Source organism: Anser cygnoides, chromosome 17 (assembly GCF_040182565.1).
Source record: "Anser cygnoides isolate HZ-2024a breed goose chromosome 17, Taihu_goose_T2T_genome, whole genome shotgun sequence".
Taxonomy (NCBI): Eukaryota; Metazoa; Chordata; class Aves; order Anseriformes; family Anatidae; genus Anser; species Anser cygnoides.
In genome coordinates, this window is record NC_089889.1 from 8,746,249 (window position 1) to 8,760,889 (window position 14,641).

Sequence of the window (14,641 nt, forward strand, 5' to 3'; positions counted from 1 at the left end):
AGCGGCTGCCCAGCAGAACGAGGGACAATGGGAGCACTAAGGAAGCAGAACAAGAAAGCAAACACCAAAGCAGAGCCCTTGTCCATCAGCCAAGCTGAGGCCATTGAAAAAACTAATAGTGCGAGCACCTTAGATGAATGTGCTTCAGTAAGTTTTACATGTCGTTTATTCTGTTTTTAACTTCCTTTTGCAATTTACAGACACAGCCCAGGGACTTCAGCCCGAGTACCTGGGCACTTGTGCAACTGCCTGTTTGGCAGGCACAGGGCACGACGACAGCGTCAGAACCGTGCTGCCCTCCTGAGCTGACGGAACTGCCTTAGTGAGTGCATAGCTGGCGGCAGTAAAGCATACCCCCTTCTCCCGCAGCGCCCAACGACCATGACGAGCAGCTCCTACGGGAGTTGCACAGCGCTGTAACTGCAACTCAGGCTGGAGCAGCCGTACAGGGGCACTTGATTTCTCAGGGAGGTAAACCCCACGAAACATTCATCCTCTCAAGGAGGTGATGAGAGGCTGGCCTTTACCAGCTACAGCATCCCCCTGGAGCATCAGCTGGGAGTTGCTATACAGGCATCAGCAGTTTTACACCGCGGAGCAAGTACTCCAGAAAATGCATACAGTCCCTTTACCATTGCACTGCTTGGTATCCTTACCAAATTAAGTCCTAAATGTGACTTATCTGGCTTTTGTTCTTAATCACTTTGTTGCAAGTTCAAATTTATAATTTCAACCTAAATAGAAGTGAGTGATTTATTGTAATTATTTTGTATAGGCTGCTCTTCATAAACTTTTTTTTTTTTAAATCTGGAAAAACATTTAATTTCCCATATGGAAAGAACACATTTATCATACTTTACTCGGATATACTTGGCCGACTATTGCACATATATGCAAAACATATGTGACATACTCAAGGCCGAATTTTATAAAACAGAAATGCTATGAAATGTGATATAATAAATATATTACACAGACATATGTGGCCAATTTATAAAACTATAGTATCTTTGGTAAATTTACAATAGGTCATTTCCATTAATGGGGCAGAGTAAATGCATTTTTCTAGCATATGCAACACATATAGGACTTTGCATAGATTTCCTGAAGGGAGATGGACTTTTGAAAAGCAGGAATTCACATGTACATGTATAGTGAATACAGGACATGTCCACGTTTTTCGTTGATGTATACCTTCAAAACCAGCTCTTGCTTTTTGCATTGGACAAAAAACAAAGTATGGAATAATGTGCTTGGAGATTAGCAAACCTCTGCTACACTAACTAGTCCTTCTCACAGACAATGGGTGTCTGTTGCTTTAATTGAGAACACATTTTATAAGCACACACTGTTTATGATAAAGGCCATTAATAGAAATCTGTGAGTATGCTTGCTTTTATCTAGTGTGAAACACTCTTGTAAATTAAATATCTTTCCAATCAACTGAATTGGAATAATTGAGGAAAAAATGTATGTGTTTAGATAAGCGTTACATACATACTAGTTTGTACACTATGCTGGCTGGACTTAACATGGGCTAATAGCAACAGCTGAATTATTGCTGGCTGATTAGCCTCCCATTCTAACCCACAGATTACAACACTTCCTTATTCGTGCCTGTGTCCTTTAAGGATAGAACCCTGGCTTTCCAAAACAAATCGGTATTTTTCTCTCTGGCTGTCCATTTGCAAGTTTAGGCAGATGTTTTCTTAAGGGCTCGTTTTCCAGGTGTTCCCCGTCTAAACCGTGCGATGCACAGCTCTTCCCTCTGGAGGGAGCTTGCCCTTCAGCCACCGGAGCCGCGGTGCCGGGATGCCCGCACCCACCACCCCGCAGCCCCTCGCACCCGCTGTCCCACCAGCTCCGCCTGCAAAAAACTTTGTTTAAAACCCGTCGCGAAACCAAACAACAGGAGGAAAGGCAAAACGAACCAGAACATATGTACATGCACCCGCTTTCACCACCCTCCAGCCCAGCCACGTTCAGCAGGCTCACAGCAACTTGTTAAGCTCCTTGGGCAGAGATGCAAAAACACGATGTGCAGGTACGGCTGTGTTAGCTCTTCCAACACTCCTCTGGGCTGCAGTGATCAGCGTCTATTGCCCCAACCCAACCCATGGCTGCCTAACTTACTTCTGATGGCTACAGGGATCCCTTTACGCAGGCAGAATTTGCACTGCACGTGAACTTGCCTTTCCAATTCCTTTCAGATGAGATCCAGGTGACTGCCCCTTACCCACGCATCACCAGCTGAAGCCCATCTGCTGGGGTGGGAGAGGCTGGCCTGCTGGGGGGGCTGCGCACCAGCAGAGGCGACCCAGAGTCATGCAGCCCCACGCACCATAGCTCGTCCCCAGCACGTGGGAGACCCTCCCTGTCCTCCAGAACACCTGCCCTGGGTTACAGGGGGCTGCTGAGCTAAGGGGAGCCTGTAATGGAGGAACTGTGGGGGAACGTCAGCAGTCCAGCAGAGTGCACCTGCCCCACTTGGGCAGCAGCACGGCTCTGCTCCAGGCCTTGGCCTGCCTCTTGCGGGGGCTGCTGCAGGAAGTCGTCCCATGGCATTGGCCCCCCACATTCCCTCCACAGAGGGAGCGAGCCATGGCAGGAGCAGGGGGCAGAGAGGACCTCATTTATAATGTCTTTATTTGGGAGAATGGAGCAGTGACAGGGGAACACTGAAAGCTACTCCAGGGTTGCTGCATCCTGGTAAAGAAATAAACAGAAATCCAGCAAGAGCCATGAATATCTAAGTACTATGAAGGTTGGGGGCAGGGCTCTGCTCATGGTGGGTAGAAGTCTGGGCATAAAGACCATCAGCGCTTCCGTGAGAAGCACGAATCCCACCACACACAAAGATGATTCTGCAGGTGAATATTTACTCTTTGTGGCCATATATCTGGATCTCACCATCAGACCAGGTTGGGAAAAAACCTGCAGGGCTCCCCAGTCGTACAGAGAAAACAGTGACTAAACCAAACCCAGGCCGCATCTCACACAGCCTGGCCTAGTGGCTGCAAAATGATGTTTCACTCTTAGTGCTGTCCTTGGGTCGCTCCGCAGACTGCGGCATGGAGGAAAGCAAAGTAGGTGCTCTCCTGGCAATGGCCATGCATGTGGGTGCTTGAAACTGCCTTAAGAGATCCCAGCCCCCGAGGAGACTGAGGGGCACCTACTAGTGACCCCCTTCACCATTCACCCAGAGGATTTCTAGGGTCTCCCTGAACAGTAGGAAAAATTAAAAACAACATCCATGAAGCATGTGAACAGTATGCATGAACGCTGCAAGCACACTGAAGCCTTACCCCCACACTCTTAATCCTACATTTAATTTAGTCAGATTTACTAGGAAGGAAAAACAACAAAATCCCCCAAACCCTAGGGTATCCCCTTTGTTTGGGTAAGTGATCAAGCAAACATCTCCCTTGTTTCACCTGTGAGTGCCTAATTCTTTATTTACCCACTGGAGTGTGTGATGTGTTTTTCAGACCTTTGGAGCAATCAGTAAATTCAACCTGTAACTTTGGCAAATGGAGCCACACGGCTAATTTATTCCCTAGCCCTCTTTGGGAGAAACAACGGATGCTTGTAACCTTGGTGCTTGGGCCTGTTTTACTAGCAGCTTTTAAATATACAGTGTTACGTGTGACTTGAGGCAACCGTAAGTGGAAGTATTGTCTGGAAACGCTGCAGATTTCTTTCAAGTATGTGCTGTGGATCTCGGTGACCGCATGTACTAAGTGAAGTTTAAACATACATGTAACCAAATCATACAAAGTCATTTTTCAAATGAAGCTGCAATACATACGAATAAGGCATGGCCTGTACATGAAATATCTTGACTAACTGGCTGACAGGGAACATGAAATTAAAGCATTACAGCTTTTCTGTGATTTTCGTAAGGCTTCTACTGCCCAATGTGCAGTGTTACGAGCTTTTTTGTGTTTGTTGTGATAGAAGAATAATCCTGCATGTTTTCCATCTCTGGAACACTCCCACACAATGAGATAGGTGTAGAAAGGACAAAATGCTAGTCAAAGCCCTCAGGTAGCTTGCTTTTGGGACTAAAATATGTTATAAAAAGGACTGCTAACAAGTGTAATACTAATACAGGCAAGCACCGTGCCAGCTGATGGCTTAAACACAGGGGCAGAAATATCATTTTCACAGTTAAAACTGTGAGTCTTGACACAGTTGCACGTTCTCTCCTTCCCATTCAGAACAGGACTCCCTGTAGTGGTTCTTCTAACCCAGAGGATAGGGTAGCGATCCCACAGCCATAAGTAGAAGTTCTGTGATTTTCTTTTCTTCTAAAGGAGTTATGTTTCCTACAGCCAAGGCAGGGACCTTGCACCACTTTCTGCAAGAGCACAGTTTAGTCCTGGTGTCTTGGGTCATTCAGTCCTCTCAGCTCTCGCAGAGAAATAGATTTGAAAAGGTGTGTACTGAGAGCCAGTGGCACTTCTTGCTGCACTCTATGTATGTTTAAAGAAAACAAGTGCTAACAAACACAAATAGAAGCGCACTTTATCCATTCCAACTCGAGCCCCCAACCCTGCATGTTGTTGCAGAATGACAGATCACCAGCAGCTGGGGGAAGAGAAGGGAGGGAGCAATCGCTGGGAAGATTCACTGTTTGCTCAGGGTAAACAACTCCTCGAACTCCAGTTTAGCATCCCTCCTTATTTAAATGGCCTCATTTGGTAGGGGAGGTTTAGACTTCAGAGGAAACTGACCAACAAACACAAGTAACCAAACATAAAAAGGCAGAAGGAAAGAAGAGGAAAAGCATTTATAAACGTCACTGTCCAATGTCTTTTCAATTTAAACGTAATAAGATTATCTACATATATCTACAAATATCTACAATTATCTACACTGTTTGCAGCTATGACTCTTTGGTTGTCTTCACTTTTTCCCTACTCTGGAACTAACAAGAAAAAAAGCATTTGTATAATCTTTGAAAGAAATAATAAATATAACAACTTCATTAAACGTTTGACCAAAGCTTTGGCACTAATCCGTTTACACATAACAAATCATAACTGAAAACTCTGAAATAACAGTGGCAAAGCAACAGAGCACATCAGAGAGCCTTTTCCCACTGACCAATAATAAGCACAAGGCTATTTTACATCAACCTTTCTGAGAACATTAATTGTGGTTTAGTCAGACACTATGAAGCTCACAATTCACTGCAAATGTCAAATAAAATACATATTTCTTGCACAAGTCTTTTTCATGGATCCAGATATATTTTTTATAACAGAAAAAAAATACACATAAAATATTCATGTTATCCTGCACCCCTTCTTAAATCCTTCCAAAACGTTTTGGAAGCCCAATGCCCACTGCGAGACGGAATAAACATTACTATTAACACTACCACCTGTGCAAGGGATTATATTTTAAAAGATATCAATAAACAGTTGCAGAGTTTGTAGTGAAAATGCACAAATATGGACGAATAGAGGACTTACAAAAAGAAAAATATCCCCTCTTCTTTTCACAGAATCATGTGGAAGAATTGGGAAAGTGTTTATAATACTGTATACCAACACAGCTGAGGAGCTGTTCAATACCTTCTCTGAAGACAAAATGTCTGACATTCAATAAGCAGTTGACAAAAAACACAAGCCAACTGCTCAAAACGCATCGCTGCAGTAAACCATGATGAACAGGCCCAGCTTTCCAACATGCAAGGAAAGACTACCGAAGGAGATAGTTAAGAAAAAAGTACTTACCAGCTTTTAGAGGAAAGATGCAGCAAGCAGGTAGATGCAGAATAGGTGCTTTGGAGCTACTGCAGTTTGGGTCAACCAAATATAAGGAGTGAGGCATGCTGGGGAAAAACTCCCCTGTTCCTCTAAAAGGCACCTCTCAGTGGGAGAGCATCAGGAGCTCAGTGAAGGATGTAGGAAGGCAGTATTGTAAGGCTGCCTCTGGAAGCAGCCAGTTCACCAACTATTGCTGAGAACACACCGCGGGGTTTCCCCACCACCACCCCCAGCATAGTTTTTACATCTTGGTACGGGTTGCTGTGAGAGCGGGGAGCTGCGCGTGGCTGTGCTTCATGGCCACGGCCTCCTCTCAACAGCTCCACAGAGCGCTGTGGTGGTTGAACTGCCGGGTGAGGCCCAGCGCTCCCGGGCAGACGCAGGGCCGGGCTAGGTGTAGTTCTTACAGTGACGATTCAAAGTGTTCCCTTAAGTTAAACTGTGTCCTTTGACAGGCTCCTCCAAGAGCCCCCTGAGCCAGCCGCGAGCGAGCCCGAGGATCCCGGGGTGGCTGACGGCAGTTCGTGCAGGCGAGGCCCCTTCCCAGGGCCCGCCGCCGCCCCGGCCGGCCTCACGCCGTCCTCGCGGCCGGGCGCCCGGCGCGGCCTCGGGCACGGCACCTCGCCGCTCCCCCGGCCTCCTGCCCTCTCCCCGGGAGCTCAGCCTCCGAACGGGGAGCGGGGGGACAACGCCCGAGGGCTCCGCTTAGCGCCGGGAGGCGGCGGCGGCAATCCCCCGGCCCCTCACAGCCCGGCCTCCTCACGGCGGAGCGGACGCAGCTCCGCCCCACCACTGGCCCCACCGCTTGTCAATCACCCGAGCCGACCTATCAGCTCCCGCGCAGGGCGGGCCGAGAGCGAAAGGCGGGAAGGAGGCGGCTGAGGCGAGCGGCCGTTTAACGGTCGCGGCACGCGGGGCCGGGGGAGGGGGGGGGGGGGCGGGCGGCGTTACCGGGGCCCGTAGTCGTAGGCGGCGGGGCCGGCGGGCGGCGGGTACACGTTGGCGGCGCTGACGGGGTGGTGGTGGTGGTGGTGCGGGTGGTGCGGGTGCGGGTAGCCGTGGCCGCGGATGGCGGGCAGCGGGTAGGGGGCGGGCCGGCTCTTGGCCCCCAGGTAGTGCTCGTAGGCGGCCGGCGGGTACTTGTAGGGGTGCTGCTGCAGCGCCTCGCCGGGCTCCAGGCGCACGTCGTGGTGGGGCGGGCTGGGCCGCCCGCCGCCGCCCCCCAGGGGCACCAGGCCGCCGCCGCCGCCGCCTCCTCCTGCTGCTCCTCCGCCGGGCAGCGCCGGGCTCAGCACCCGCGCCAGGAGCTGCTGGTGCGCGGCCTCTGCGTGCAGCGGGGCCCCGGCGGCCGCCTCCCGCTCGTAGTCGCGGCGGGCGTCGGCTGCGTCTGCGGGGGGCACGCACGGAGAGTGTCAGCACGGAGGTGGCAGATCCGCCCCCCCCCCCGGACCACCCCCGTCCCGGCCGGCCCCGGCCCCCGCAGGGTGGGACGGGACCTCCCGGCCGCCACAAAGGGAGCTGCGGCGGCTGGCGGGCCGCGACACGCCTGGCATCGCCGCGGTTGTGCAACGCTGAATAAATAGAGGCGTCCCTTGGTGTCTGCGGGAGGGGGGTGGGAGAGGGGCCCGCGGTTGGCTCGGCTGTTTGTGTAATGGGAGGGGGGCGGTGGGCAGGGGGAGCTGGGTGACCCGACGGCAGCTCCCCGACACGCTGCTGGGGTGTGCCGAGAGGGCACGGGCCCCATGAGAAGCAGAGCTGGCAGCCCAGGAGCCCCAGGTGGGACTCATTACATAAATAAAAGGCTGCTGTTCTCTAAAGCAGCAAAGCTGTTTAAGCACAACAGCTTTACACCTAAGAAGGGGGAGCTAAGCTAAAAAGGTGGCTGGCTTTGTCTAAAAAATACACAGTAGCACAAATCTCGCGAGCAAGGGAGCCGTGCCTGCTGCAGGCAGCTGCACACCAGCATGGCAAGCGAGGCTGGCCCCAAGCACACGTGTCGGCCCGGCCACGGGGAGTGCTCACCTTTCTCTGTGCCGTTTTGGTGTGCAGGGGAGGACACTGGGTTCCGCGATCTGGCAAAAGCACTCATGAGAGGAAGGGCCCCCGGTCTGTGATTCCTGGGCCTGGAAGAAGGAAGGGAGAAGTAATACGGAGGCAGTGGTCCTGCCAAGTGAATACCTAGAGCCTTGCTGCCAGCAAACACAGCTGACCCAGTGGCACCCAAACACCATGAAAAGTCTTGTGCAAAGGTGCACTGGGCAGGTGCACGCTACACTCGGTGAGAGGGGGGCTAGCGGTAATCAAAGACACATCAAAGGCTGTGTGCCGTACCAGTCCTCAGGGTCGCAGTCTCTGAATCCCTTGGCAAAAGGGTTGCTGGCGATCTTCAGCTGCGTGATCTGTAAGGAGAAGATGGGAAATGTCTCAAAGTGGCACATGGGGCACCTCCCTTAGCGAGCATGTCTCTGAGCAGCTCCAGGAGCCCGTGGTGCCCGGTATTATGGAGCCGAGGCGCTCCCTGCCACAGAGCGCAAACACGTGCGTTCCCCATTGGAAAACACGGGACAGGACGCTACCTAATACGAGTTCAAGGCGAAGGGAGAGGCGGCTGCAAAAGCTGTGTAAATGCACTTGTAAGAGAATGCCACATTATATGGGTCACCACCGGAGCAGCTAAGACAAATCACTGGATAAATCATACTTATGTATTTATTTAATTCAGCGGGGAGAAGGCAGGACATTTTCTATATTTAAGCAAATCCACGGATAAAGTATGTGATTGTGAGTTTCCGGAATGGGTTGAAAAACAAACTTTAAGCCCCTCCGTGACAGTTCCAGCCTTAGAGGTCAAACTGATAGAAAGCAGGAGAGAAAGAGCAGCTGTCCGGAGCCATCAGGCAAATGCCAGCCGGGGAGGGACTCCGGAGCCCCTTAAAGGCACAGCCTTGCTCCGGCCCGGCCGCAGCATCCCGCGGGGGCCCCGGCATGCCCGGAGCGGCAGCACAGCGTGGCCCGGCCCCGGCTGCTCGGGGACAGCCCTGGGGACAGTCCCTGTGGCATCAGCGCAGAGCCGGGTCACCGCTGAAAAGCCTCCGCTCGGGAACCGTGCTTGTGATTGCAGCCAGCATTCCTGCTCCTTATGCTGCGATTTAGAGGAGCAATTGGATTAAGTGCTGCCCAGAAATCCGCATCAGTTTAGGGGGCGGGTTGGTTCGGTTTTAAATATATTGTATTCTGAGCGCGAACAGACTGAGCCCGGAGAAGCAAAATCACAGATTTAGCCAAACAAATTGTGAGTGACGTCCCTCAGCGGGGAGCCTCCAGTTTCCCATCGAGCCCGGCTCTCGGGTTTACAGCCGCAGGGAGCTGCCCCCGGGCCAGGGAAGCTGGCGATGGGGCCAGCGCTGCCTCGGGGCGCAGCTCCTGCCAGGCTCCCGGTGCTGCCCCGGCCCCGAGCTCCCCCGCCTGCGCTTCTGGGGCTCCCCACCGGCGCCCCGGTCCCGCTGCCGCCTCACCCGGTGGTTCTGGTAGGCGGTCACGGCCGTGAAGCGCGTCTCCTCGAAGACGAAGGTTTTGAAGTTCTCCTCCGCGTATTTCTCGCTGTCTTTCCGGGGGTCCACGTAGACCACGTGAAAACGCGGCTGGTATCTGTGCATGGAGTTCAAAATGATCTGAATGATAAAACGAGCAAGGAGACAATAACTGATCCAGGCGGAGCTTCGAGAGAGGAGAGCGCAGCCGTCGGTCCCCCCTGCCCAGGGCAGGGTGCTGAGCCCCGCGGGGACACCAGGGTGCGGGCAGCGGCCCCCCGGGAACCAGGGCGCGGGGAGCCCCCGGGGCTCGTCGCCTCCCCTCGGGAACACTTACATGCCCGTTGTCGTCCAGCAAGTTGTTGGTCAGTTTGAGCTTATCGAAGGAAACGATCTGCTTCATCCACTGCGCCCCTTTGGCCGGGGAGTCCGGGTGGTAGTGCACCCTGCCGGGGGTGGCGGGGTCGGCTTTGCCGGCCACCAGCCAGGAGGAGCTGTGGAAGGCGTACCTGCCAGCAAGGGGGGCACCGTCAGCCACGGCCCGCGGTGCTCCCGGCCCCCCCCCCCCCCCCCCCCCACGGGGCTGCAGCACTTGGGGACCCCCGAGGAGCCCATCCCGGGAGGGAGCCCCTGGTCCCGGGAAGAAGAGGAAGAGGCTCCCGACAGCCGGCTGGGTTGCAGGGGGAGAAATCGTATTTGACGGGGATGGAGCCGTCGGGAGAGAAATCTGCAGGACGCAGGAAATTTATAGCTACCTGTACAGATTTGGGAGAGAAGCCACAAAAGCTCCCCCTTCTTCTAAAAAAAAGTGAAAGGGAGCTCTCTATACAGTAATGTTCTGGCTCTAAGCGAAGAGTGGAAATTTATGTGTAGATTAATAGCAGGTCCACAGTTTAGCAGCCTTGTTTCATTCTTTCAAAGTCCGTATTCAACAGTAACATTTAAAACAGAGAAACCAATCTTCTATACACGTGTTTACTTTAAAAGCCAGTGTTTGCACAGGGGGAATTAGACACCATTGGACTCGAGCAGAAACATTACTTTTTAAAGATATACTCAATTGGATGTTATATATCCCACTTCCCTTGACAAGCAAACATTTCTAGGACGCCCTGAGAATTTGGATATCTGTCTAAATATTTATATATCGGACCTGCGATTCCTACGCGCACTGCCTGCTCGGCGTCCTGATCTGAAGCTAAATACATAATGCGCCTTTCACTGTCTTAAAATTAAAGGGGTTGCAAATCAGACCGCATCTCTGCCTTGCAACTCACTCATTTCTGAGGCCTTCCTACACTGCCGCTGGAAACAAGGGGAGGGTTTTGTGGCTCGGACAGCCAGTGCCTTCCCTGCAAACAAAACCTGCTCTCTTCACCCCAGCACCCAGCGGGCGAGCTCCTCGGCGGGCAGAAGCAGCCCGGTGGGGCGCTTGAGGAGCCTTGGGGGGATTTTTGCTCAGAGCAGCAGGGTGGGGAGGCTGTCCTGGGCAGGACAGCACTGAGCCCTATGCTTTTGGCTGCCCTGCTTGTGTCTGGGTGCTGCAGTCGCTGTGCACAAGCCTGGGGTGGGGGGGGGGGGCAACCCAAAACTTGTCCCAACAGGCAGGAGAGGGGTACTTGCCGGTATCGCTTGTCATCCACGGGGACAAAATCCATGAGGAGCATGTAGTCAGCCATGGGGTCCATGCCAAATATCTTCACCTGGAAGGTGGGGAACATGCGCCTGCCGCAGAGCAGAGAGAAGGGAGAGCTGAGCTGAGCCAAGCTGAGGGGCCACAGGGAGCCCCGAAGTGGGCAGCACGGGGATGCTGGGGCTGGCTCTGGGAGCCCCACGTCTGGGGAAAGGAGAGCAGGGTCATAATTCCCCGCTCTGGATTTTCCCCCTTTTTCCAGCTGATCCTAACTGAGGCTGATGCGAGGCGTTGCCCCTACCCTGGACCCACACCTGAGCCAGGTTAGGGCCCTGGGCTAGCATGGCCGGGCCCTTCTGTGGGTGACCGCAGGGAACCAAATTCCCGTTTCTGCCCCTCCAAAATTGGTGCAGTTTTAAAGCAGCAGCCACAAGAGCAGCGCAGCCCCTACAGTCAGAGCAAAACCTCCCCCAGCCCGGAGGGGCAAACGAAACCCCGAGGCTGGTAGGAACTGGAGGGCAACTGGCATCTCCCAGCGAGCCCCCTCCCGGTCCCTGCAGCTCCGCAGCAGGAGCGGAGCGGGAAGGAGCCGGGCGCTGCGCAGGGCGGCCCCGGGGCTGTCCCCGCTCTGCTCCGCGCAGCCCCCCGGGGAGGTGGCCGGGCTGGGGCCGCGGTTCCCGGGCTCAGGGAGGGCACGGTTCCCCCGAGGGGCTGCGGGGGGAACGGGGCCGGGGGCCGGGCTGGGCGCACAGTTCCCCACCGGGACACGCCGAAGATGCGCCCCAGCTTCGGCGCTGGCTGCGGCTTCCGTTTGGTTCCGTGAGGATTTTCCCGAGTAGGAAACAAAGCGAGCAGCGGCGGGCGGTATTTCGGGAAGGGGGGTTGCAGTCGTTGAAAAACCAAACTGAAGTCGCCGCCCGCAGAAGCAATCCGATCAAAAGCGGGTACCAGGAGTCCCCCCCGGCTCTCTCTCGGGGCGCACGGCCGGGCTGCTGCGCACCTCCCCGGGACCTTTTTGGTTGCGTACTGCTCCCTGCCGCCGAGGAGAGGCTGCCTTCCCCTGCCTTCCCCCGCGGCCGTGGCATCCCCGGTACGGCCCCACCGGCAGCACCGGGGACGGGGAGCGGGGTCTCCTTCTCCATAACGCCTTAGGAAACTCTGGAGGACGTTTCCAATAGCTTCCTCTGTTATTATTATTTTTAAAGGTGTAAAAGCCCCCATTAGCTCCAGTTCCGGTGTTTCTTGTTTTAAAACGAAGTTTTAAAACAAACAACCCGAGTTGATAAGACCCACCTAGACAAACAGCAGGGCCAGCCCAGAGGCGCTGGGAGAGAACAGGCTTCGCAGCGCCTTCCCCGAGCCTTTTCCTGCCGGTTTTACCCCCATTTTCTCCTGTTTTTATCCGCCTGCCTGGATATTTGTCGATGTCATAAAATAAACGAAGAAGAAGGGGGAAGAAAACCCGCGATTCAAATCGACTTCGCTCCTTCAGGGGCCCTTTCGGAGTCGGCTATGTGCAACCCTCCCGCTGGCTCGGAAGAGCGAAGAAAGGCAGAGTGAAGGGCTCCTGTTTGCAGAGAGCGTCCGCCCGGAGCCTGGCCGACCTTTTCCGCTGAGGAAGGCAGCGCCGAGCCCGGCGGCAGCGAGCTGCACGGCCCGGCGCCGGGCGGCCACCGGCTGCGGGAAATGCCGCCCGGGGTCCCGCAGCGCCGGCCGGCCCCTCGGCGGCTGCTCCTCCGGCGGGCGCCGCGGTGGTTTGTTTAGTTTGTTTAGTTTGAGGAAATTGCTGTATTTTTTAAAAATACGCAAATATTTGCCTATAAATATATTTAAGTTTGGGCACCCCCAGGACCCTCCCCATCGCCGGAGGGGACGCGCGGCCGCTCTGGCTGGGCCGTTCCCGAGCGGCCCCGGCCGCTGCAGCCGTTCCCGGGGCTCACGGGGAGCAGCCACCGGGGCGTTCGTTAATTTGGTTGCTTGTCTTTTATTTTCTCCCCCCAGCCGGGATCGCTTTAAATCACGGGAACGACGCGCTCGCCCCCCAGGAGGCAGCGTCTGCCCGCAGCCCTCCGCAGCTCTCCCCGAGCGGCCCCGGCGATCGCAATTAACCGCAGTAATTAGCGCAATTACTGTTCTTCACCCCCCCACACACACACACGCATTCTGCTCCCTTCCAGCGCGGCACCATCCTTTGCAGCCCGGCCAGGAGCGAGCTCCCGGTCCCGGTGCCGGGGCGCGGCGGAGCCGCCGTGGCCGCGCAGGGCCGAGACGAGCCGGGCTGTGCCGCGCTCGTTCCGCGATCCTCGGGAAATGCGATCGGCCTGCAGGGCGCTTTGAGGTTTAAAACCGCCTGAGCGGCTGTTTGCAGTCCCCGACGAAAGGAAAAGTTGTGCCCGTGCTAAAAATTTGTCCAGTTACAGGTATTGACGGGTGCGGGTCGGGTGTTTTCGTTTTTTTTTTTCCCTCCCTTTCTGCTGCTGCCCGCCCCGGGAAGGACCGTGTCCTCCGAGGACGGGGCCGCCTTTAAATCCCCAGCGGGACAACCGAGAGCCGGCGCCCGGCGCCCTCCCGGCGGCGGCGAAACCCCGCGGCGGAGCCTCCACGGCCCGGCCCGGCTCGGCCCGGCCCTGCCGCCACCCGCCGCCCCTTCCCCGCAGCACCGGAGGCCTTCGGGCCGCGGGAGCTCGCAAATTTCTCCCCGGGTAAGAGGCCGAAGGTCAACCGACGGCAACCCTGCGGCCGCCCGGGGCTCCTCACTGACCTGCCGGCCTTGGTGACGATCATCTCGGTGCCCAGCTGGTTGAATTCGTCCCACAGCGCCTTCATCTCCAGCTGGACGCTCACGTTGGCCACCTTCGGGTTCTTCTTCACCGGCGCCTTGGCCGCGGCGGCCGCCCCCGCGGAGCAGCCCGAGACGGCGGCGGGTCCCGCGGCGGCTCCCCCGGCGCCCTCGGGCGGTTCGGGGCCGGGGGGCGGCGGGTTGGCCCCGGCCGCCGCCGCCCCGCCGAAGGGGTAGCCGTGCTGGGGCTGGGGCGGCGGGTGCGGGTGCTGCTGAGCCGTGCAGGGCTCGTAGTGCGGCGGCTCATGCTGTCCGTACGGGTCCCCCGGGGAGGGGGAGAGGTGGTACCCCCCGGAGGCGTTCAGGCTGCTCAGGCTGTTGGCCGTGAAAGCTGCAACATCGCAAAAATGGGACAGCTGGGTGAGCCAGGGGCTGGAGATAGCTGAAATCATTCCAAAAAACAGGCAGGCGGTCAGGGCTCCGCTCCGGCAACCGCTTTCCCCCCCAGCTCCGCGCCGCTCCGCGGGGTGCCCTCCGCCTCCGCCGCTGCCCCGCGCCCGGCCCAGCGGGGCGCCTCCCCCTTCCCGCTTCGCCTGGCCCCGGCCCCGCTCCCCCCGGGGCAGGCGGGGAGCTCGCTGCTCCCGCTGCCTGCCTGCCTGCCTCGGCGCTTTTTTCCCCCCTTTTTTTTTTTTTTTTCTTTGCAAACCCGAGAGATCTGCCAAGAGCCGCGGCGGTGCATTGCCGGTGTTATCTCTGCAGAAGGCCTCCCTCGCCTCACGCGAAATGGGACAAAGCAAATTCCCTTTCCCTCCCTCCCCCAAATGTATGTTTTTAAAAAAAAAAAAAAGGAGGAGGGGAAAAAAATAAAAAAAAAAAAGGAAAAAAAGAACGAAACCGGTTCTTATTTCCGTGTAGTGACGGT

At 55.7% G+C, this 14,641-nt stretch overlaps 1 protein-coding gene across 11 annotated transcripts in view; it reads right to left on the reverse strand.

The window, feature by feature from the left end:
* Window positions 1-14,641, reverse strand: part of TBX1 (T-box transcription factor 1) — a 183,297-nt gene that overhangs the window by 17,459 nt on the left and 151,197 nt on the right. For 8 of the 11 annotated variants that reach the window (XM_066979133.1, XM_066979132.1, XM_066979130.1 and 5 more), the window contains 7 exons: window positions 13,702-14,161; window positions 10,931-11,032; window positions 9,645-9,816; window positions 9,293-9,448; window positions 8,109-8,176; window positions 7,800-7,900; window positions 6,729-7,164 (listed from right to left, as the gene is read on the reverse strand). In XM_066979133.1, coding sequence (XP_066835234.1) covers window positions 6,729-7,164; window positions 7,800-7,900; window positions 8,109-8,176; window positions 9,293-9,448; window positions 9,645-9,816; window positions 10,931-11,032; window positions 13,702-14,161 — 1,495 coding nt within the window. Of the gene's footprint in view, window positions 1-6,724; window positions 7,165-7,799; window positions 7,901-8,108; window positions 8,177-9,292; window positions 9,449-9,644; window positions 9,817-10,930; window positions 11,033-13,701; window positions 14,162-14,641 lie in introns of those variants that run through there. The other 3 variants (XM_066979140.1, XM_066979134.1, XM_066979139.1) reach the window with 2 other exon arrangements.